General features: G+C 44.8%; 1 protein-coding gene across 1 annotated transcript in view; it reads left to right on the plus strand.

Annotated features, from left to right (window-relative positions):
- The window catches only part of RFC1 (replication factor C subunit 1), a 742181-nt gene that overhangs the window by 607785 nt on the left and 112104 nt on the right, over nucleotides 1-22292 (plus strand). The window contains exons 17-19 of the mRNA XM_086963975.1: nucleotides 19224-19361; nucleotides 19507-19602; nucleotides 19688-19786. Coding sequence (XP_086820101.1) covers nucleotides 19224-19361; nucleotides 19507-19602; nucleotides 19688-19786 — 333 coding nt within the window. The remainder of the gene's footprint in view (nucleotides 1-19223; nucleotides 19362-19506; nucleotides 19603-19687; nucleotides 19787-22292) is intronic.

A 22292-nucleotide genomic window follows, 5' to 3' on the forward strand; every position in this document is an offset into this window, starting at 1 on the left:
TGCTAGTGCTAACTGATTCTGACCCTTAAGTGCAAACCCTTGTGCAAAGTTTAAAGTGCCAAGTGCAATTTCAGCCAAAATAAGAGTCAGATCCCTGACCCTTAAGTAACTCATATGTAGGTGGCTGAAATATTAAAAAGAAAAAAGCGGGGAACCTTGAGGGAGGGCTCAAGACAAACCATGTTACGCCATTTAGGAGGTTTACATGTTATGGAACCATTATTTTGAACTACCTATAACCCTATACATACAGTGTATATGCATCGATTTACAGACAAGGATCCCTAATTTATATTGAAAACATATTCTTTGGGACCCAGCATTAGGACATAGTGCCCTCTTTATCACCCCATTGAGATACAATATGCTGTGAGCTGAACAATACAACCCAGAACGGACCAGTCATACCCCCTCTCATAAATTCATCTATGACCTGTTAGTGTAAGGCTATTGGTGATCTCAGAACGGGGGAAGTAGAATGCAAACAGCAGTTGTACAAAGTAAACAGCACATGACATGATGGATACAGGGAGAATGATCTACCAGTCTACTTAAAGGACTACTAAATAGTCCTCCATGTGGTCATACTAGGTTTACTGTTAAACTAGGGGAGGATTATACCTATGTTACAGATTGAAAGTTGACCCGTATAAATGTCTGGCCAAACTTAATGAAAAGGTTTTATAAAAAACAATGAAGGTCCTCTCCCGTGTTTAACCCATTGGGGATTCTCGTATCTAGTAGCAAGATATACTTGCTTTCCAACTGCCTGAGAGATTTTTCTCTATTGCCACCCCTGATATTCTTGGGAACTCCGTCAATGATAAAATAGCTCAAATCATTCACATTCCTCTGATGGACCAAACCAAAATTACGTGCGACCGGGTATTTCTCATCAGAGTTGATGATGGCCCTGAGATGTTGGAGGATGCGGTTGAAGGCCTGTAGTTTAGTGCTTCCAACGTACTTGAGCCCGCAAGTACATTGGAGCACATAAACTACAAAATCTGTCCGGCAAGTGTAATGCCCCTTTATCAAGATGGGAGATGGATCAAATGCAGACTTGTATTCCTTGGTGGAAACGCCGAATTTACAAGCTCTGCAAGAGATGCATTTATAAAATCCTGGTTTTTCATATAACCAATCTTTCTTGGGGATAACCTCAGGGCTAGATCTAACTAGGGCATCCCGCATAGAGGGTGCCCTTCTAAAGGTTACTGTTGGTTCCTCAGGTAGTAAGGGAGCCACACTTATATCCGTTTTCAACAAAGGCCAGTGTTTCCTGAGAATGTCTCTCACTTTCCTTTCCTCACTGTTAAAGGTAGTAATCATGCTGATTCCATCAGGGACTTCAGACTTGGGTTCTTGTCTTATACTGATGGCTTTAGTAGAATTCAGATATTCATCCCGGTTCAACTCATTTGCTTTGTTTAAAGCCTCTCTGAGGGCAGTAGTGTGATAGCCTCTAGCAACAAATCTCTGAAACGCCTCTGTTTGACATTTATTTAAGTCAACCTCAGAACTACATATCCTACGGATACGTAGAAATTCCCCATAAGGAATACTTTTCACGAGGTGACCTGGGTGTGCACTCCCGGCGTGCAATATAGAATTGCCCGCCGTGGGCTTTCTATGGAGTCTAGTATGTAGTTTTTCATTCTGGACATAGATCTCAATGTCCAAGAATTGGATCATCACTCTGCTGATCTGTGACGTAAATTTAAGATTAAGTTGATTATCATTAATGACTCTCACAAATTCAGTAGCTGACTCTTCTGATCCCCTCCAAATCATACAGATATCATCTATAAAACGCCAAAAGTGGGCTATTCTGTTGGGAAACCTGGTAGCAAGTGACCCCATGAGGACATGTTCCTCCCACCACCCCACATGTAGGCATGCGTAGGTGGGGGAAAAACATGCCCCCATGGCCACTCCTCTTAACTGCTGATAAACTTCCTTGTTGTATAGGAAATAATTGTTATTTAAACATAACTCCAACATACTCAGAAGCATGCTACTGTGTTGACTGAAAGCAATATCACGTTTGTTCAGAAAGTACTTAACAGTGTTTAGCCCATCATGATGTGCTATGCTAGTATATAGAGAATCTATATCTAGCGCTATCAAAATTAAATCATTGTCCCACACAATATCATTGATTTTAGACAAAAAATGTCCCGTGTCTTTGATGAAAGAGGGCAATGACTCCACAAATTCATGCAGGAAATGATCCACATATCGTGAAATAGATTCTAACAAGCTGCCTTGGGCCGAGATGATAGGCCGGCCAGGGACTGGGATGGTTTGCTTGTGAATCTTTGGTATCAAGTAGAAGAAAGGGGTTATTGGAAAGTCATTTTTCAGGAAAGCATGTTCTTGCTTGCTTAACAGACCTTCCCGCCTCCATTGACTAAGATCTTTATGTACTTTCTCCTTGAGGCGCAAAATGTCAATAAAGTTGCCTTTCCTGTAGCAAGTTTCATTGCTCAAATGTCTTTCTGCTTCAGCCATGCACTGAACCCGAGGCCAGATAACGGTATTGCCTCCTTTGTCCGCTTTATTTATAATGAGATTGGAATCACTCCTCAATTTCTTCATGAGTTTATTGTATTGTTTTTCCATATATCTCATACGTTTGCTTCTTCTAGACGTGGTGTGTTGCAATTTCTTTAACTCTTCCACAACTATATCCCCAAAAGCGTCTATATTGTCTTTAGGCATTATTGGGTAAAACGTTGATGGAGGTTTAAATTTTGTGGCGCAAGGAAGGTTAGTTGAAATGCCTGCATTCCTTAGATTTTGTTGAGTTGCCCCAGGAGCAAAATCCTCTTCCAGTGCTAATTCTTGTGCAACTATCAAAGCATTCGTATCAGAAATTGAAAACACTCTGGATGGCTGGGTTTTGTTCACAATGTCAGAAGCTTTAGATTGCGCATTTGACAACTTAAAGTGCTTTTTTAGCTTCAACTTTCTTATAAATTTGAACACATCAACCGGGGCCGCACATAATTGAACAAGTTTTTTGGACAGTACGACAAACCCAGGGATAAAAGCTGTAATTCGGCTTTATCTAACACCACATCGGATAAATTGATAACTGTGTTACACTCTGTATTATCCGTCATCTGTTCCTCACTGTTGATATTGCAACATGCACCATCATTCATATCAGATGTGGACGGAATGTGCTGATTGGAGGAAGGTGATATTACAATTTCTTTCCTTTTCCTCTCCCTCTCTTTGCTTTCCCTTTGCCGCCTACATTTTCTCCTTGCGCTGCGTTTTTTGTTTGCTGCTGTTCGCTTAATTTCCGCTGCTGCCGGGTTTGGGGCCGCAATGTTTTGAATCTGTCCTCAACCATAAAACCCAATTCCTCTGAAGGAGTATATTTGGTAGGCACTGGACCTCGGTTAGAGCCCCCTGCTATGGTGTCTTCTGAGTCGCTTCCACTAGTGACAGAGCTCATCTCGGGTTCCGATAAATCCACATTTTGATTGTTACTGGCAGTTTGTGTGGTAACTTTGGGTGCCATAGCTTGTCGTTTAACATTGTCAAACTTACGCGCAAACGTGAACATTCTACCAGTTTCATAATCATGTTTGTCACGAGCAAACTTGTATTGTTTCCTCGTGCTGATGGTCTCCTGGTGCTTAGCAAGTCTGACATCGATTTCTTCTCTTGTTTTTTTAATGAATTCTTGATCTTTCTCAGTCTCCAGTTCCTTGTTCAATTTCTCTATGTCTTGCAAAATCTCATTGCGGTCAATTTCAGCATACTTAATTAATAAACTGACCATGTTCATTGAAGCGTCTAAGTTCCCGGTTGCCCATTCCTTTAACATTAGAGGGTTGAGATTTTCAAATGATGGAGCAATTAGGATCCTCAACCCTCTGGGAACACGACCCACTTCCTGATATTTTTGTTGAGATCGTTTTTCCCACCATTTAGTGGTTTCCGTTCTGAGCAGTTTTTCCAGTTTTTTAATTTTGCTTTTTAAATCAATGCTTTCATTTTTGGGTGTAATTGGATCATTTAAGTTGTTAGGTGTAGGTAGATTTTCAAACATGGCATCTGCTGAAGCCTCCCGGTTCCGTAAGGCTTCAGCCGGCGTAGACATTGTGCGAGTCTATAAACCAAATACCTTGAATTCCGGCTAAACTATATCTGTTTCCAGCCGGAAATCGTTGTGTTTGCGCGTTTCCTTTCCCCCGTTTAATCGGCAGCTTTGCTTTCGAGATCAGCAAAAAACCACAGTTCGCTGGCTTACCGCAGAGCTCCACCGGCGGCGTCTCCTCGGTGTCCTCCGACCCACAGGAGACTCATGAACGGCGGCTCCAGGTCCTCCGGCAAGCTGGGCTTCAGAACGCCAAACGGGGGGCTGTCGGCTCACAATACTCCTTCCGGGTCAATTGAAAGGGTGCTTCCGCTTGTGGACCGCAAAACCAACTAGCCCAGATGAAAGGAGGGTCTGTAGAGAAGGTAACGGTCCAATACCTTCTAAATGAAATACGATTCACAGTCCTGCTCCGTTTACTCCAAAATGGACAAGAATTCCATCAGCAACCAACGGAACCCACAGGTACAGACCACTCCACAGCGCAAGAGGTGATTTCAAAGGTGGTTTATTATCACGCAATCGCCAGCATGACGCGTTTCGGTCACTCCACGGTGACCTTGATCACATGCCAGACAGAACCAATGAAAGTGCATATATAGGGTGCCTAATTAACACAGAAACGGGGCGTGTACATTAATAGCAACTGAGAAAACACGTAAATTGTAGTTCATCCAGATTAGAAAACAGACCCATATTTACAAATGTTAAAAATTATTATGTACAATTTGAATAACAAATGCATAAATATAATACATTGCCATCATTATAAAAATTAATAATTGTTTCATATTTACAAGCTGCAGATCTGCTAAATTCATGGCTTCTTTATATACAGCATAATATACATTTTTGATTCGATATTCGAATCCCTGGTCTGCAGGATGACAGTGCAAATCAACATGTACAATCAATGTCGCCCTTTAAAGTGCTAGTGCTAACTTATTCTGACACTTAAGTGCAAACCCTCGTGCAAAGTTTAAAGTGCCAAGTGCAATTTCAGCCAAAATAAGAGTCAGATCCCTGACCCTTAAGTAACTCATATGTAGGTGGCTGAAATATTAAATATATATATATATATATATATATATATATATATATATATATATATATATATATATATATAGATATAGATATAGATATAGATATATATATATCGCTCACAGGTCTGCCACACAAATGAGGGAGCACTCCAGACAGCCAAGAAGGTTAGACCTTTAATTCGTGGTATGAACAGCAAACACGCATAGGTTTTAATACCAGCAGTTCCTTCGTTTCGCCTTGTCCGTTTTAAAAAAATTTCTTCTTCAGAGGCTTTGGTACAAAGAATACGTGCACACTCCCACGCACTGGCTAAGTAGGCAGTGTCATGCCCCTCAGCATTGTGGGAGTTGAAGTATTGTAAATCCTGAATGGATGCACTTTCTTAGCTGCATTTCACTCTGTATGAGTCCAAGCTCTGGATGAGCCCCTACGTGTGCCTCTGTTCTCATCCAACTCGCGCTGCTCCACAAAGAGGTAGGAGATCCATCCTCGGGGCCCCCGCCTTTAGCAGGGTGTTGCTCGCCCCGCGGCTGGGCTGCCGCTATTACATCACGCTCACAGGTCTGCCACACAAATGAGGGAGCACTTTAGACAGCCGAGAAGGTTAGACCTTTAACCTTTAATTTGTGGTATGAACAGGAAACACGCATAGGTTTTAATACCAGCAGTTCCTTCGTCTCGCCTTACGCGTTTCGAAATTTTTTCTTCTTCAGAGGCTTTGGTACGAAGAATACGTGGAGCAGCGCGAGTTGGATGAGGACAGAGGCACACGTAGGGGTTCATCCAGAGCTTGGACTCATACAGAGTGAAATACAGATAAGAAAGTGCATCCATTCAGGATTTACAATACTTCAAATCCCACAATGCTGAGGGGCGTGACACTGCCTACTTAGCCTACAAGCTCGATGGCCCGGCATGGAGGAAGACTGATTGTAGAAGCTCCCACGAGACCAATGGCAACTTTAAAGCAACTATGGTTTTATAACAAAAACTTGTCAAACCCTAAAAGACAGAGAGTGTTGGGGCTGCAGTTTCAAAATGCTGAATTTCCAGGAAATTAATACAGACAATAGTATGTTATGTTAACTTTGTCTTTTATAGCGCACGGCTACTCCATGGAGTGTCCTGGCTCTTTTAATACAACCATCACAGAGTAACACAACACATTGAAGCAAGGAGAGGCAGGAACAAAAACAGACTACTGGGCAAAAAGCCAGGTTTTAAGGCCCTTCCTAAAAATCAGCAGATTAGAGGTGCTGCGAAGTAACAGAGGGAGCGTGTTCCACATCTGTGATGCCAACAGCCCAAAGGATCGGCCCCCAATACGAGCCTTTTTTACTCGAGGGACCGCCGCCAGAAAGAGAAATTTAGACCTCAAAGATCGGGTCGGATGGTAAAAGACCAGCCTCTTCTGGAGATATTTTGCCACCGAAGCATGGAGAGCCTTGTGGGCCAGGGTCAAGGCCTTAAACACAATCCGTTTACGGACAGGCAGCCAATGGAGCGACTGCAAGAGGCCCGAAACTCTGGCGCGCCTATAAAGGCCAAAAATGGCCCGCGCAGCCGAGTTCTGAACCACCTGGAGCCGCTGCAAAAGATAGTCCGGTAGGCCCAGATACAGGACGTTAGAATAGTCCAATCTTGAGCCAATTAAGGCCTGCACCGTCAACTTCCTGTGATCCACTGATAGTAAAGAGAAGAACTTACGCAGCATCCTGAGCAGGCCAAAACAAGTTCCCGAGAGGCCAAGAATCTGAGACCTTAACGCCAGGCCGTTATCCATCTTAATTCCCAGATTCTTAGCCAACTGGGACGCATGTGCTGGGGGAAACATGTTAGCCGGCCACCATTCCTGCCAATCTGGGTCGTGAGGGCAGCCGAAGAAGAGTACCTCAGATTTATCTGAGTTGCATTTGAGGCAGTTCAGCTGGAACCATTCGAAAACAGCCCCAAGGCACTCACGGATACTCTCTCCATCAAACTCTTCTCCTTTCCTACATGTAAAAAGGAGCCGAGTATCGTCAGCGTAGGATACGATCTAGGCCCCAAAAGACTCTGCCAGTGCCGCAAGAGGGGTCATAAAGATGTTAAAAAGCGTCGGGCTCAACACAGAGCCCTGTGGAACTCCGGCTCCCAAAGGCGGCATCACGGCAGAGCTGGGTGGGGCCCAGCCGTTTGTCGGCGACCGGCCAAAAATGATCTAAACCAGCTGAACACCGTCCCCCTCAGACCGATCTCATGGAGTCTGATGAGGAGACCCTCGTGGGGGACGGTATCAAAGGCCGCGACAAGTCCAGCATAACAAGCATGGCTTTACCTCCCGAATCCCGCACCTCTTTAATGGCCTCAGACACCTCTAAGAGCGCCGTCTCGGTGCTTAAATTGGGGCGGAAGCCAGATAGAATAGGGTGCAGGAGGCTATAAGATTCCAGGAAATTGGAGAGCACCGTATGAACATGCTTCTCGAGAATCTTCGCCAACGCCGGGAGGAGAGAAATTGGCCTGTAATTGGCCAGAGCCTCCGGGTCAAAACCACGTAGGTGGCTACAAAACTCAAACACAATTTTACTTATACACGAGGGACATTTTACTAAATAAATGTGGCCTCAGATTCCTTTTTTTACAGTTGATTTGAATACTTTTACAATTTGAACATTATTCTAGGAAAGAGAAATTACCAATAGTCGAATACACAAAGTGTAAATTTGTCAAAGAATATTGTGCTCAAATGTGAAAAAAGCTACATTTATTTGGTACAACATACAAAAACACACAATTGACTGTTTGAAATTCACCAGTCCTATCATTCAGAACGCCAGAGCGATGGAATTACAACTAACGCTCTTGGTACACAAAGAAGGGGTCCTAGGAAATCTAATATGGGCTTGAATTTCCAGGAAAGTCATCAGAGTAGATCACTACAAAAGCAAGAAGTTCAAATTTGGGATAGCCAGAACAAAAGGTCCTGTTACAGGTCCCTTTATGGAGCATTGTACTACTCCCATCAAGAGAATTTTGTGCCTCTCAACAGTGGAATTCAGAATCAAGTCTCCTTGAAACATACGTCTCCTTCAACAAGTAAGGGCAAGAGATCTGCCATAAAAAATCTACACTGTTGACTGTTTTGTCAACTGTAACTGTTAATTCAAAACCATCAACTATAAAACTATTGATAACTTCCATCTTATCAAATAACTCCAGGCTCACCATCGACGCAAAATAACTAGGCCTGGGTGGAGTTTGAAGAGTTCTACTTGGAGGAACTCCGAGAAGTGCCGAAAAAACTCTGCCGAGTTCCGCAAGCGGCAGAGCGCGTTAAGTTGTGCTGTTTTTTAGTGCCGCGAGTTTGCCTGTGCTGTAAACATCGCAAACAGCACCACGTGCAGCACAAGAGGGCACTGCTTCTTTCTGCTGCTTGATTAGATGTTCTACTCGAGGAGCAGCTTCTTCAACGCCAGCTGTAGCAACCTTTGCTCGAATTCCGGTGTTAAGAAATCTCGCCCGGAGGTGGTCTAGCATATGAGGTTTCTCGCTCACGCTAGGCAACTTAATGTTAGAGGGCCTCGCGAGAGGAAAAACTCTGCTCTGTGCCGCTTTGCAGAGTTATTAGGAACTCCACGTGGAGTGAGCAAAACTCAACGAGCTGAATTTTAGGCTGAGGGCTAAAAATAACCTTTTGTCAACAAATAAGGCACTGTTGACGAAGGCACTGCATCTTTCACATCTAAGTTCAGTGGCAATCATTGTCCTTGCACCTAATCCATCAACTCCAGCACCTTTGACGACCACATTGTCCACTTTGTATGTAATGACAATAATTCCTTCCACAATACCACTTCTGCAGATTGTTTCATCAATAAGAATACTTTTGGATGAGACTTCCTCTGCATTTGCAGGGTACATTGATCATGATAGAGAAAGTTGATTATGTATTTTCAGATTACAACAGGGGTCTCCAACCTTTTCTGTAATCAGAGCTACTTATGATCAGTGAAAATCATTGAGCGGCCAAGTAACGTGTGCATTGTTACCAGACACCCCCTCTTCCCGCTTCATTGACTTTAAATCTAATGTCCATGGAGCCCGATACTATGGTTTGAACAACATGTTGTGACTATCATTACAACATGCTATCTGAATCTGCCTCCTGCACAAGTAGTACCTCATGACCTCCATATCCATTATGTCCTTGCCGACTCAGATAAAAAGGAGAGGCATTTTACCACCTAGAACCAGCAGATTATGGTGGGTCATCACAGATGAAAATGCAACCGGACCAAAGCCCATGAAAAAGTAATGAAGGATTTCTGTAGGAAAGGACCTCCACACACCCAACACGTCATTGCCAGGCACCTCTAATAGACTTAGGAAGAGTTTTCAAAGCCACTTTCTGGATTTACCAGATTGGATTTGGCCCAAAACACACCATCAGATGCTGGTAACAGTGGCAAGAAAGGTAATGGCAATTCAGAACAACAAGACAGTAATAATACAATGTTCAAGAAGACCCTGTTTAGGATGCGTGCAGCTCAGCTTCCTCTCTAACGTTTAAGCTGAAGAAGAGATACAAGGTGCCAGATACAACTCTAACATGCCTACTAAAGCAGACTGACTCAGTTATCTCAGCCACAGCTTAAAGACGCTCATGAAACTCAGTTTCTCCATGTGTTGTTCCCACAGACCAAGAGGTTTAATACTATGGGATAACAAATTTGAAATGTAAATGTAAAAAAATTGATACTTGTATAGCGCACTACTCACCCGCAAGGGTCTCAAGCCGCTTGTACGAATACCGCTATGGAACCCATCCTGGCTTTCCCTGTGAGGCGTCCACTCCTGGGCACCCCCAAGGTGGAGGCCAGGCATCCTTAGCGTTGTGGGGGCCGTTGTGGAGATTAAGCAAGCTATTGCCCAGAGTTGCAGTGTGGGACTCCATGATTGGAATAGGCACAGAGGCGAGAATTATCAGGTCCGTGGAATTTTTGAGCCCAAGACCCGCCGAGGCGGGGAATTGAACCCTGGTCCCGGGCTAGACCTCTGCATCAGGGTCTGCCGCTCTAATCATTGAGTCACACTTCTCCACATGCATGTTGCTGCAACAGCAGTCAAAACAGCAAGTGCTGTCTTTTTCTCAATCAATCAACATAAGCTTTATTTCGACAGCTAGTGTCATGAAAGCAAAAGAACAAACAAGCGTAGGAAATGATTAAAAGATAAACAATTCATAAGATACATGCCACAATATACATGCAGATTCTTCCTTATGCTGGAACATGGCCTTTGCAACATACAGACTGTTGAGTGATTGTCCTAACCAGGTCAGTTGTGCAGTGACCGCTTAAATTGCTCAGTACTAATACTAAGACCAGCAAAATGTTAGAATTGAGTCTGGTTTATATACCTTGGAATAAAATAATACCCGCCTGTCATGGTCAAGTTAAAAGTAATTCATAATACGCATACATCCTTACAGTAAACAGGTTAAAATTAAAAAAAAAATTATATGTGTTTCAGTCATTAGAAATTGCTATAGACATAATGCCCAACAATTGTGTGTCGTGGTATTAGCCCTACAGACCCTTTTTATTTTAAAGCTGGTGTAGTGGCCAGCTTGTCTGCTATATGCAATAAAGTGCTTGTGCGTCGCCTCTGGTAGGTAAAAGTGCTTAGGGCCTGGGGCCAGTTAGGTGCTGGGGCAGACCCGCTGCCTTCTACAATTCTTCTCTTTTGGACCTTTCTCCTAATGCCCCACATGTGGCCTAGAAACCTAGCCACTGCACCGATAATAAGCGATCTAGTGTCCGATATAAGGATATGCAAGGCATGCCAATAGTTCAGTGTGCCCATTTGCTGACAAATGGGTTTTATCCGGTTTCATTTTGGGTGCGTGTAAGCTGGGCATGCGAACAGCACGTGAGCAACGGACTCCACGGGGCCTTGCATCCTGAGCAATTACATGTGCTTGGTTCATTTGTATGCCACTTAGCTGATACCTCGTTGACAGGGATGGTACCAAACCTACATTGTATGTAGAGTTTCCTATCCTGGGGGACCTGAATTAAGTCAAGGTAAGGTTCCATTGATCTGACCTGTTTGTGCTGTTGGAAGTCTATAGAAAGTTTCCCCTGGTCAGGCCTGATGGAATCTTTTTGCGCAACCCATTCTCAGTAGTGTCGCTTTACTGTGTCTTTTTGGGAGAAGGGGTGAGTCATACTTTTCCCATACTTCCTGAAGCCCTACGTCTGACATCAGCTTACTTACGTTTCTTATCCACCCCACCTTGTTACAGGTATCCAAACGGATAACTTCTGTCAGGGCTTTCGGTGTTTGGTCCCAACAGTGAGATTTTGGTGCTGATTCATGTTATCGTCCTTCGTGTCACCTGTTAGGTCTAGCAGGGGAGTAAACCAGTTGCTACATTGAAGCGCTGGGTCAAGCTGGCTCAAAGAGTGGGTGTCAATAGGGGATGGATGGACCCTCGCAGTGTGTGATGCTGCTGCCTGTTCGCTGGGAATGGTGCTCATATTAATCGGTCTTCTAAACATTTCTGGGATGACGGGTGTACTACTAGAACTAGTGAAGGTAGGAGGGGTCAGGCTAGCCACTGTATATAAGGTGGTTGTTGGCTCAGTGTCTAAAATGCCTTCACATTCTTCTAACAGGCAGTCAATGCGATCTAAGAGGCAGTTGTTGCCTGCTTGTTTTGCCGATTTCTTGGCTTTTTTCCCTTCCTGTGCCCTCCACAGCTTTCCTTTCCCCATCACCTGTTGTGGCCCAGTCCAGCAATAAACAGTAAAGAAGAGAAAAGCAAGACCTAATAGGCGCAGTGCTAGTCGCAAATAGTTCTCAACGCTGTGAACCGGGCCCGGAGATCTTTTGTTGCTGGAAGTCCTTGTCCCACCACAGCAAGGCAACGGCGAATACAGCAGGAATATGGGACCTCCAAAAGTCACATGTATAGGGCATAAAGTTAGACCTCTTTAAGCTAGCTAAGTTTCAGTGCTTGTAAATAAAAGATGTTTAAAAACAGTAAGCTAAAATAGGCTGGATGTATTTGTCAATCCTCAAGCCGCTCAAGATGGCCAGTCACAAAAGGCAAATTAGGACTTAGCTTCAATTTAATTGATCAGAAGGGGCTGTGGACCCAAGCCCAAACAGAGCAAATATAAGAATACAGTACCTTGTGAAACGATAAATGAGCACCAAGGACCTCTGGAAAGCAAGACGCAAAGGATAGCGGCTGTGACTGTGATGCAAGTCGCTTATTTCACCCTGGGACTTGTGGTTCCACCAGGGTGTAAGGCAAGCTATCAGCAGTTCCAGCAGAGGTGGAGGTTGCACCCTGGGACAGAGGTCCCACCCGGGTGTAGAGAAACCAAAGTCAGTGCCCCCAGCAAAGCCCCAACAAGTCAGCGCATCCCGCACCGCAGTGGGTGAGGGAGCGCTTTGAGCGCATTGGAGGCGCCCTCGTCAGCGGTAGTGGCGGTGGCTGTGATGCGGGTCGCGTGTTGCACCCTGGCACTTGTGGTCCCACCAGGGTCTGAGGCAACATATCAGCAGGTCCAGCAGAGGCGGAGGTTGCGCCCTGGGACAGAGGTCCCACCAGGGTATAGAGAAACCAAAGTTAGTGCCCCCAGCAAAGCCCCAAAAGGGCAGCGGGTCCCCTCTCCTTCACAAACATTTCTGGTCCAAGGATGAACAGCCAGTGGTCCTCTGCTGGAGTGGGTCCCTAATCCCCAAGAGGTGCTTCATCAGGTCGTGGGCCCTTGGCTGCCATCATTTGAGCTCCCCTTTGAATCCCCTTCAGGGCCTGAATGAAAGCACGAACCTGAGAGCACTGCTTCAATATTCTTTTACATTTCGACCGGCGCTTCTATATATTGCTCTTTTATCTAGCTGCCTCTTCCTTTCCTCAGTGGCATACAATATTTTTACATAGGTGAAACAGGTTAGCTCTCTAGCTCTTGTCCTGGTATGGTAGGCAGCTATAGAATGGCATTGCCTCTTACATCGAGATGCATCCAGATGACTGCTGAGATTGAGAAAATAATGTTTTAAAAGACAGGGAAGCAGCTTCATCCGCCCTAATAGATGCATCACTAAATGCTTCGAACACTGGTGTTTGTCCAATGGCCACAGGATCCATCTTGAGGAGATTAGGCTGGCTGCGTAGCACCAACAATCGTCCAGAGGTCCAGTTGAGAATGCAGAACATGTCATTCTGCGGGCCAGCATTTTTTTAACAACATATAGAACTCTTTACAGACCATAAAAACAGACATGGACACAGCAATATATTTAGGAGTACTATCAAAAAGGCAAGTCTAATTTTATTGTTGGAGACAATAATGTGCTCATTATAGTAGATGTCAATCAGGGGGCAGAGAGCAGCGCAAACAAAGGGGCCCTTGGAAAAACACAGACGCCACACATAAATATCTTTCTGGACAGCCTGCCCTTCCACTTTCCATGCCTGTGGGGCAAAGGCACAAGTATATCTTTCAACCGGGTGAATAATTTCAATAGATCACCATAGAAGAGCATGGGCACATAATAGAATTGATATCAAAACCACCGCGGATGCTTCTGAAATGGAATCCTCATCAACACTTGAAGGCCCTGCAACAGGAAATATTCAAACTATTGCAAAAAGTGGCATGGAACCAGTGCCGGATTCTGAAAACTATTGAGGTTTTACTTGACTTTTTTTCTCATTTAAAAGAAAATTTGAAAATGTGACCTATTCCCTACTTGGGAGCATTGAACACTTTTAGACAAAAACAAACTTTGACGATGATCCCTTTGGTAGATGACCTCCAGGCAGTCCATCAATCAAGAAGAATAGGCTCATCAATAGATATAGATTATGTATATTTTCACCTGCCACTACTTTGCAGCACCATAAATACCTGTGTTTTATAGTGGATGGTCCTCACCATCAATCCAAGCAATACCCGCAGGTGTTATTTCTAGCGGCGAACATCTATACAGATATTCTGAAGACTTATCTGTTGCCAGAGAGAGGAGAAAAACGAATATGTGGTTCAAGATATACACAAGGGCGCTGGTTACAATCCAGAATAACAACGTTTTACTTGGGTAATGTCCTCATGCATTCTTTTGAGACCCTTCCAAAAACAATTAGACATGCAGTGGAAACAGATCTTGAGCCAATGTGACAAATGTATTTAAGGACCATTGGTCCCATTGGCTTGAGATTTGTTTCCACTGCATGTCTAACGATCATGAAGATTAAATAGCCAAAACTTTAGTGGCTGACCAAAGAAAAAATGTATGCCGGCAGGACCTTTATGAAATACAACCTCAATTCCATCTGACACCAGATACCTCATTCAAAAGCTGGATTCGCGCATGTTCACATGTATAGGGCTGAAGAGTAAAAGCAGTTCATAAACATACTAGAGCCAAGGGCAATCCGACTGGCCCTGAGCGCCTTCCTGCTGCTGATCTCTCACTAGGATGTCAACTCTTTCCTACATACAGACCAAATCAAAACAGTTGCCTCAAGAAGCTCAACTGCTTTGCAGCTGAGTGGTGCACCACAAGATCAGTCTAACAATGCAACAAATTCCAAGATTACAGAACAAGATGGCAGTCTCATTAAGTTATAGTTTTGATCATGTAGACTGCCACAATGGAGGCTGGGCCAAAAACAACTAAAATAGGTATTTCAAAATAGGGTACATGTCCTTTGGATTCTTTTGCCACTCAAGGGAAAGACAAGTACCTAAGCTATGGAAGCACGTGGTGGTATCCCGAATGCAAAGGAGAAACATTTGCGATATTAAGGTTCAAGGATACTTACTTGCACTTGCCCCCTCATCCCGCTGGTCCCAAGGGTGTTAAAGAAGGATCCATGTACACTGTGCCCAGCAGGTGCCAGTCAATTTCGGTTCACAGAGCTTTAGAATCTTATAGTCACCAATCCAGTTCTAACCAGATCTATACCTTCTTTCCAATATTCAAAGACTGGTGCGTCACCACAATCAAGCTTCTCTGCACCTATCTGCAAGAATGCTATGGACCTAAAGAACAAGTTACTTACCTTCAGCAATGTCTTATCTGGAAGAGACTCTATCTAACTGCAGATTCTTTACCTTTAAGTATCCCCAGACACCAGACTGGATCTGTAAGCATGCAGGACCAAACAGACGAAGTTCCCGGCTTGACAGACCTGACTGTCCAGACAGTAATGTTTTGTTTACGTCTGCAGCTATGCCCACATTGCTGCCTGACAAATGTCCAGGAGAGGACTTTGAGAGAAAGTTGGTCCTGCAACGCTTAAATGCCGAGATGGCAGATACGTAACCCTTGACTGTGCCCAAGTGCAGAGTCCTGCTGGGCCAAAGACCGTGCAAACAAGAGAACTTTTGATAGAGGTGCATATAAGGGGTAGACATTGTGAGCGGCACACCGAGTCCAACTTTTCCCAACGTATACTGTCTTGGTGGATGGATGTCTGACTGCCAGAATAACATCGGAGTTCATGAGGAAGCTCGAAGGCTGTTGGGTGTGCAGGTTTGGGTACAGGATCCTGCCCTTATTTCAACAGAAGATCTTCCCCGAAGAGGCAGCTTGATCAGAGGACCGATGACTGTGCTCAACAGCTCCGGATACCAGCTGCCCAATATGAAGTCACAAAAATTAATTGGGCCTGGTTTTTCTGATCTTTTTTAGCACTTTAGGCAGGAGTGGTATTGGCAGAAAAGCATACAGGAGACTGGAGCTCCACTCGGGCTTCTCTGAACGAGAGTCGCCTTGGAAACTCCGGCGCGCAGAACTGATCAAAGTGTGCAATCTCTACGTTGGCGAACAGATCTAACCAAGGCTCTCCCCACTGCTGAGAAAGACCTCGGTCCACTGACTGAACCCCAGCGAGTGCAGGAGGTTTGTGGTAGTCTGAAGCTGGGAGACGACCTTCTACAAATATCAGTCATCACAGTAGGGGAAGATGGAAATACCTAACATCCTCAGATGAGCTGCGACCACCACAATCACCCTGGTGAACACTCGAGGGGTGCTGGCCAAAGGGGAGCATAGTAAACTGAAAATGCTGTTGGCCCACTGTGAACTGCAGATTGTATCAGTGGGCCAGCAGGACAGTGATGTGGAAATAAGCATCCTGCAAGTGCAACATTACCTTCCAGTCTTCCAGATCCAGGGCATACAACACGTGCATGTGTGAGCATTTTGAATTCCATTTTCTTCAAGAGGTTAAGAAGGCGCATATCGAGAATAGGACGGATTTCTCTGTCTTTTTTGGGTGCCAGAAAGTAGCGGGAATAACAACCAGGACCCTTTCTCCAGCTCTCTTGGCCCCTTCATAGCTCCATTAACCAAGAGAGCCTGCACTACTTAACAGAGCAAGGAGAGATGGTGCTTTATCAGCCAGTCGTAAATGGGTTAGATTGGCGGTCTGGGCGATCTGTAGTACCGATCAGTTTGATGTTACTGTCCTCCAGTGGAGGAGGTGATGGTATATCCTGCCTCCCACTGGATGGCCGTGATGGCCTGAGAGCGGACTAAAGAGGTTTAGAGGGAGCGGCTGCCGGGGAAGTGGTGGACTGACCTAATTGCTGGCTGACTGTCCCACACGGTGGCTGGGAAGGAAGGTATTGATATGGTTGGAGACCCCTTCTGTAGCCACAAAAGGGACAGACAGCAGAATGAGGTGAACGAGGGGCCACAGACTACCCCAAGGACCTGACAGTAGCTCTGCTGTCCTTAAAGAGCATGAGCGCTGAATCCACCTTGTCTTTAAATAGGCAAGAGTCATAAAAGTGCTTGTCCATGAGGGAAGTCTGCACATCCCCTGGAAAAAATTGATGTTCTCAGCCAGCTGTGGGCCGCAAGACCACCATGAGGAAATCGATTTACCTATACCTAGCGAGTGGGCCGTGTCAAATCCACATCTGATGGACAACTTTGCTGCAAGTGCGTGAGAGGGTAATGGCCTGGGGCTCCTCTGGGACCATAGACTGCACAACCGAATCCCAGAGTATGTGAAAAATGGCTCAATAGACATGCAGTGTTTACTGACTACAGTGCCAGGCTGGTGGAAGAGAACATTCTGCTACCAAAGGTGTTCATCATCTTTGATACCCTTTTCGGTGGCGTGGTAGGGAAAGGGCCAGGGTGAATGAGATTGAGACCTGGACCACCAAGCTCTCCGGTGGGGGGTGCTGGGCAAGGAAACTAGGTTCCCCAGGAGTGGGGCGATGGCTGTGGGCAGTTGTCTCGATCAGAAAAGGCCCTATGCGGGATTTGGACCAGGCCCCAAAGACGTCTGTAAGGCTTCATTAAATGGGAGTAAGGGTTCTGAGGGGGAAACTTCAGCAGAAGCCCTTCTGTCAGAACATTAGTTTCAACTGCCACTGAGGGTAGGTTATGGTCTAGGGTCTCAGTCATACTATGCACCACCATAGCAAAAAGAGGCTCCCTCCTCGGTAGCCACTGTAGGAGGTGAAATCCGGGTAGTGTCAGGTGAAGTGTCTAACCCACTGGCCTCACTGAGTTCTTAATACCAGTTGTCTTCCTCAACTGGTTCTTCTCGAAAAGGGTCCATAGACCACTCTCAAATGTCTCCCTCTCCAGGCCTACCCATTAAATGAGGCACACGCTCCGCTCCTGAAAGGATGTCCTCTTTCTTGGACGGATGTGGTGTTATACATCGCCCATCCAACTGCGAGTCGGAGTCAGGTATGGGTATGGGGATGGGGATGGGGGTTTGGCATTGGAGTGGGTGCCAAGGAAGGCCTTGGTCTCGATAGCAGCTCTGCTCTGGATCCACCCAGGGATCCTTGGGACCCAATTAGGGCAAGGGCAAATCTACCTGGCTAGTTCCAGTAGGGGCCTCTCCCCGGAAGGAACTCCAGAGGGGTCATACCTCCCAAAAATGAGGCGCATGGCCTCAAAACATTTCTTCAGCTGGGGGGAGGTTGGAAATCACTTAGCTGACCCGGGTTCAGGCGCCGTCAACTTGCAGGATGACTTCTACGGATACCTGGAATGTTGAAGAGCCCTTGGATTTTGTCTACTCCTTATGCTTGTGGTGCCTTGAGCATCGTGGAGTTGGGCATCGAGGAGCTTGAGGGAGCTCTCGCTCAGCCCCTTCAGGTGCATGGCGTGGTAGACCTCACACGCCTTCGAGTCGTGTCCCAGCTCCAGGCACCACATGCACCAAGTGGGGGCTGTCACCAACATTTGCAGATGACATGCTCCATATGGTTTGAAACCAGCCGGTTTCTTGGGTGACATCCTCACCCCAGGAGATGAAATCTCAAAAACGTCGTCAGAAACCAAACAAATTCAACCAATAAGTGACTGAGGGGTACCTCAATCTAGATCCGCGCTAACTGGTGCCGAAAGGAAAGAATTGATGTCAGCATGCCGAGGTGTGGCCTATATAGGTCCTGTGTCACTTCCAGTGCGGTCGATGCCAGTGACGCAGAACGGAACAGCGCCACCTATCAGCATGCAGAGGTACTGCTCGAAAATCTTCCGGATCCAGTCTGACGCCTGCTTCCTACATTCTTTGGACCTCATAAATGTTTTAATGGATTGAACAAGAATTTTGCAAAGCAGAGATTAACAATTTTTTTTTTACAAAAGCTTTACCAAAGGTGCGTTTTGTCAAAACTTGGTATAACAAGTAGGGGCAAAGCTTGTATCTCCATGCCAAAGCTCGGCGTCCTCTTTAAAAAAAAAACAAACATTTTTTACATTGTATTTATATTTTATCTTAGTATCCAAGAAGACATAGAAACTGTTATCTCCTCTTAACTTTTAAACACAGAAGTTTAAAATGATTACCTTTATTTGCATATTGATCAAAGGTGTACTGCAATGAACTTACAGAATGTACCATCAGCATAACATATCATGTATTTGCGAAGTGTGTGTTCACTCATAAAAGTATCTTGGCACTGATATAACAAATGATTGTTACTCAATTCAGTCGTACCATAGAAAAACGTGCATGGGAGATTATTTTTATTCTGTTGACAAGAACTGCACACTCATTTTATTTTTCCATTTTTAGGAATTAATTGGTCTCATCAAGCATTCCAAGATCCCCATAATATGCATGTGTAATGATCGAAACCATCCAAAAATCCGCTCCCTTGCAAACTACTGCTTTGATCTTCGTTTTCAAAGGCCTCGCGTGGAACAGATTAAGGTAGGAGTTAGGCCAATGTTTGCTTCCTTGCTAAACTCTATAGTGCAAGTTTTTTTTAACAGTTTTGAAATGGTGCCACATTGTTTTCCTGCAGTATCGGACGCTTGCTTTGATAATTTTTTTAGTGGTTATTTGTTTCCCACAGGGTGCAATGATGACAATTGCTTTTAAGGAAGGATTGAAGATCCCACCACCTGCTATGAATGAAATCATTTTGGGAGCGAATCAGGATGTTCGTCAGGTCAGTGACTCAGAAGACTGTTAATTCATGTTCCCCTTTATGAGTACTAATATACCACTGAAGTATTTTTGTGATTGTTTTGTAGGTGTTACATAACCTTAGTATGTGGTGTGCAAGAAATAAAGCGATGACGTACGACGAGGCCAAAGGCAATGCCAACAGTGCTAGAAAGGATATAAAAATGGTAAGAGGGTTCCCACTTAGCAAACGTAGCATGGCTATAATATGTACATAAAATAACATTCCTACTTGTTTGAATTGGTGACACACACTATGTTTTAGGTGTTTGATAATTTCTCGTTCTTTTTATAGTAATTCATGATTTTGAGGAGTCTGTTATGGAGTACGATGGTGGGTCCCTGGTAAATAGAGCTTCTGAGATAGTTTTAATGCTTGTGTAATTTTTTACATCATGATTAATGTCAGCAGTTTGATATTTTTTGAAATAGTGGTCGTGACTTAAGAAACGCTTGGGTTCACCATTGCAAAATGTCTTATTTGCAGTAGTAAACAGTTCAAAGAGTTGGGAGCTGTATAGGACAAAACCTGCTCACATGCAAGGAGACCGTCAACATTCTTATTAGTATTATACTATAGTGCTGTATGCTGTTAGTGGTCTATTGATTAGGGAGGTATAATGTTTAGATATTCACTAATAAACAGCAAAGTCAAACTTCTGAATTATTACATTATGAATCTAGTTATAACCTTTCACCAATTATACAGTTATACCTGGTTAAATTCACAAAGATTGTGTAATAACGCACACTTAAAAGTGCTCCTGCCAGGTTTAAGAAAATATTTACAAACTACTCAAATGAACATTAAAGTTGAGCATCTGTAAAATGGCTGAATGATACATATGCAACAATGTACCAATGCTGTACTACAACATATACATGTGGATGCGAACCTATAATCTATGCGACTTAGAAATGTATGTACTATGGCAGAAATTAACATATGTACTATGACAGAAATGAACCACAGTTGTCCAAAAAAAATACGGGATCCCCTCGGTGCGCAATCCACTGTACTCTCGTCTGTATTCTTTCGCACGCGTTCATCATCCTCAGCATATTAAAAAAAAATGGGAAAACTCACTATCTTAGATCGAGCGGGCATTACTGGGAGCCTTCAGGCCTAGCCGTGTTTGTTTACTTCCACTCCATTGCACATCATCGAGTCTTCTGCCGATGGAACGGACTCCATTCCAATTCTGTCCTCTGTGCCATTCTAAAAGTATATTAAGTCACCGATCTGCATAAAGTCTACAACTTGTGCCTCTCACCAGAGCACAAGAAAGAATATTGCAACGCTTGTGGGTCGTTCTGATCGAAAAAGACTTTGCGGGACCGTCGGGACATGCAGCGGCAGAATATTGAACACAGCCCGGATATTTTCGTAGAAGATACTGAGCAGAAGGAGGTGGAAGCGTCAGCAACAGAACAGGAGCACACACTCTCCATCCAAGATTCGGATTCAAAACTGGAAATGGAGGTAAAGTCCGAAGACGTTCCAGCCGGACATGGTGCTGTAAGTTACAAAGCTTCTCTGTCCTGAGTCTCCGCAGGAATGACTGAGATTTTTGGGCCTACTAGCCTCTTGTATCCTGCCTGCTAACCATTCCGGGAGACACAAGCAAGCTTTGCAGTGGGACCTGAAGTCTCAGTAGGTCCACCACCAATGAAATCTGTCAGATTAAATCCAAGTTTCAGAGACTGTAAAAGGCCTGCAGTGGAGCCTGCTCCACTGCAATTGGACCAGCGGCAAACCCTTCTTCCTGTCCCACCGAGTTAAGGGTGGTGACGATGTGTCGCTCCAGGGTTGGGGAGGTCATCTCAAAGAGGATGAGATCAGAAGACTGGAGTGGCGGGTGATTTGCTTGGCATTGAAGGCCTTTGTCCCCTTTATTAAGGGGCAGCTTGTGTAGGTTCTCACAAACACCAGCAGTGCTGTGTGCTGTGTGATATTGCAACAAGCATGGCTGGGTGGGGTCCTGTGTCAAGAGGCTCTCCTCCTCTGATGGGCCAGGATCATCATGGATTTGCTCTGCTGGTACACTACTGGGTGGGATCTTCAAATGCCAGGGCAGACAAACTCAGCCTGGCAGCATCAACAACAACAAGAAGAACCCGAGCTCCATCTCTATGCCATTGCCAAGATCATGAACGACAGGACTTTTGCGCACTGGAGTTTCAAAGAAGTCTTTCTCTCAGAGACACATTTTGTTCTGTCTCCTTTCCAAAGTTCTGAAGAAGATCAGGAACAACCAGGTCCAAGTCATTTTTGTAGGTCTGGATTGGGCCAGTAACCTGTGGTATGAGAGCTTCTGGGCATGACCTTCTGTCATCCAATCAGGCTGCATCTTCAGGAGGATCTTCCATCACAACAGCAGGGCAGGGTACAGCACCTCCTTGAGTTCAGATTGAGCTGCACCACCTTGTCACCTTTTGACTTTCCTCCCGAGGTAGTTGATGCCATCTTGACATCCATTCAACAATGTCTGTATATGCAGGGCACTTGGACACGTTTGTGGTTTGGTGTGGTGCCCGTCAATTGGACTCATTCCAAGCAAAGCTGTTGTTGCTTTCTTTGTTTTAAGCCCAGGAAGTCCTTGGTCTGGGCACAGTTTCAAATTCATCCCCTTTGGTCTTTTTACTTTTGATAAACCAACCATCCTTATTCAC

Source organism: Lissotriton vulgaris, chromosome 3_2 (genome assembly GCF_964263255.1).
Source record: "Lissotriton vulgaris chromosome 3_2, aLisVul1.2, whole genome shotgun sequence".
Classification (NCBI taxonomy): domain Eukaryota; kingdom Metazoa; phylum Chordata; class Amphibia; order Caudata; family Salamandridae; genus Lissotriton; species Lissotriton vulgaris.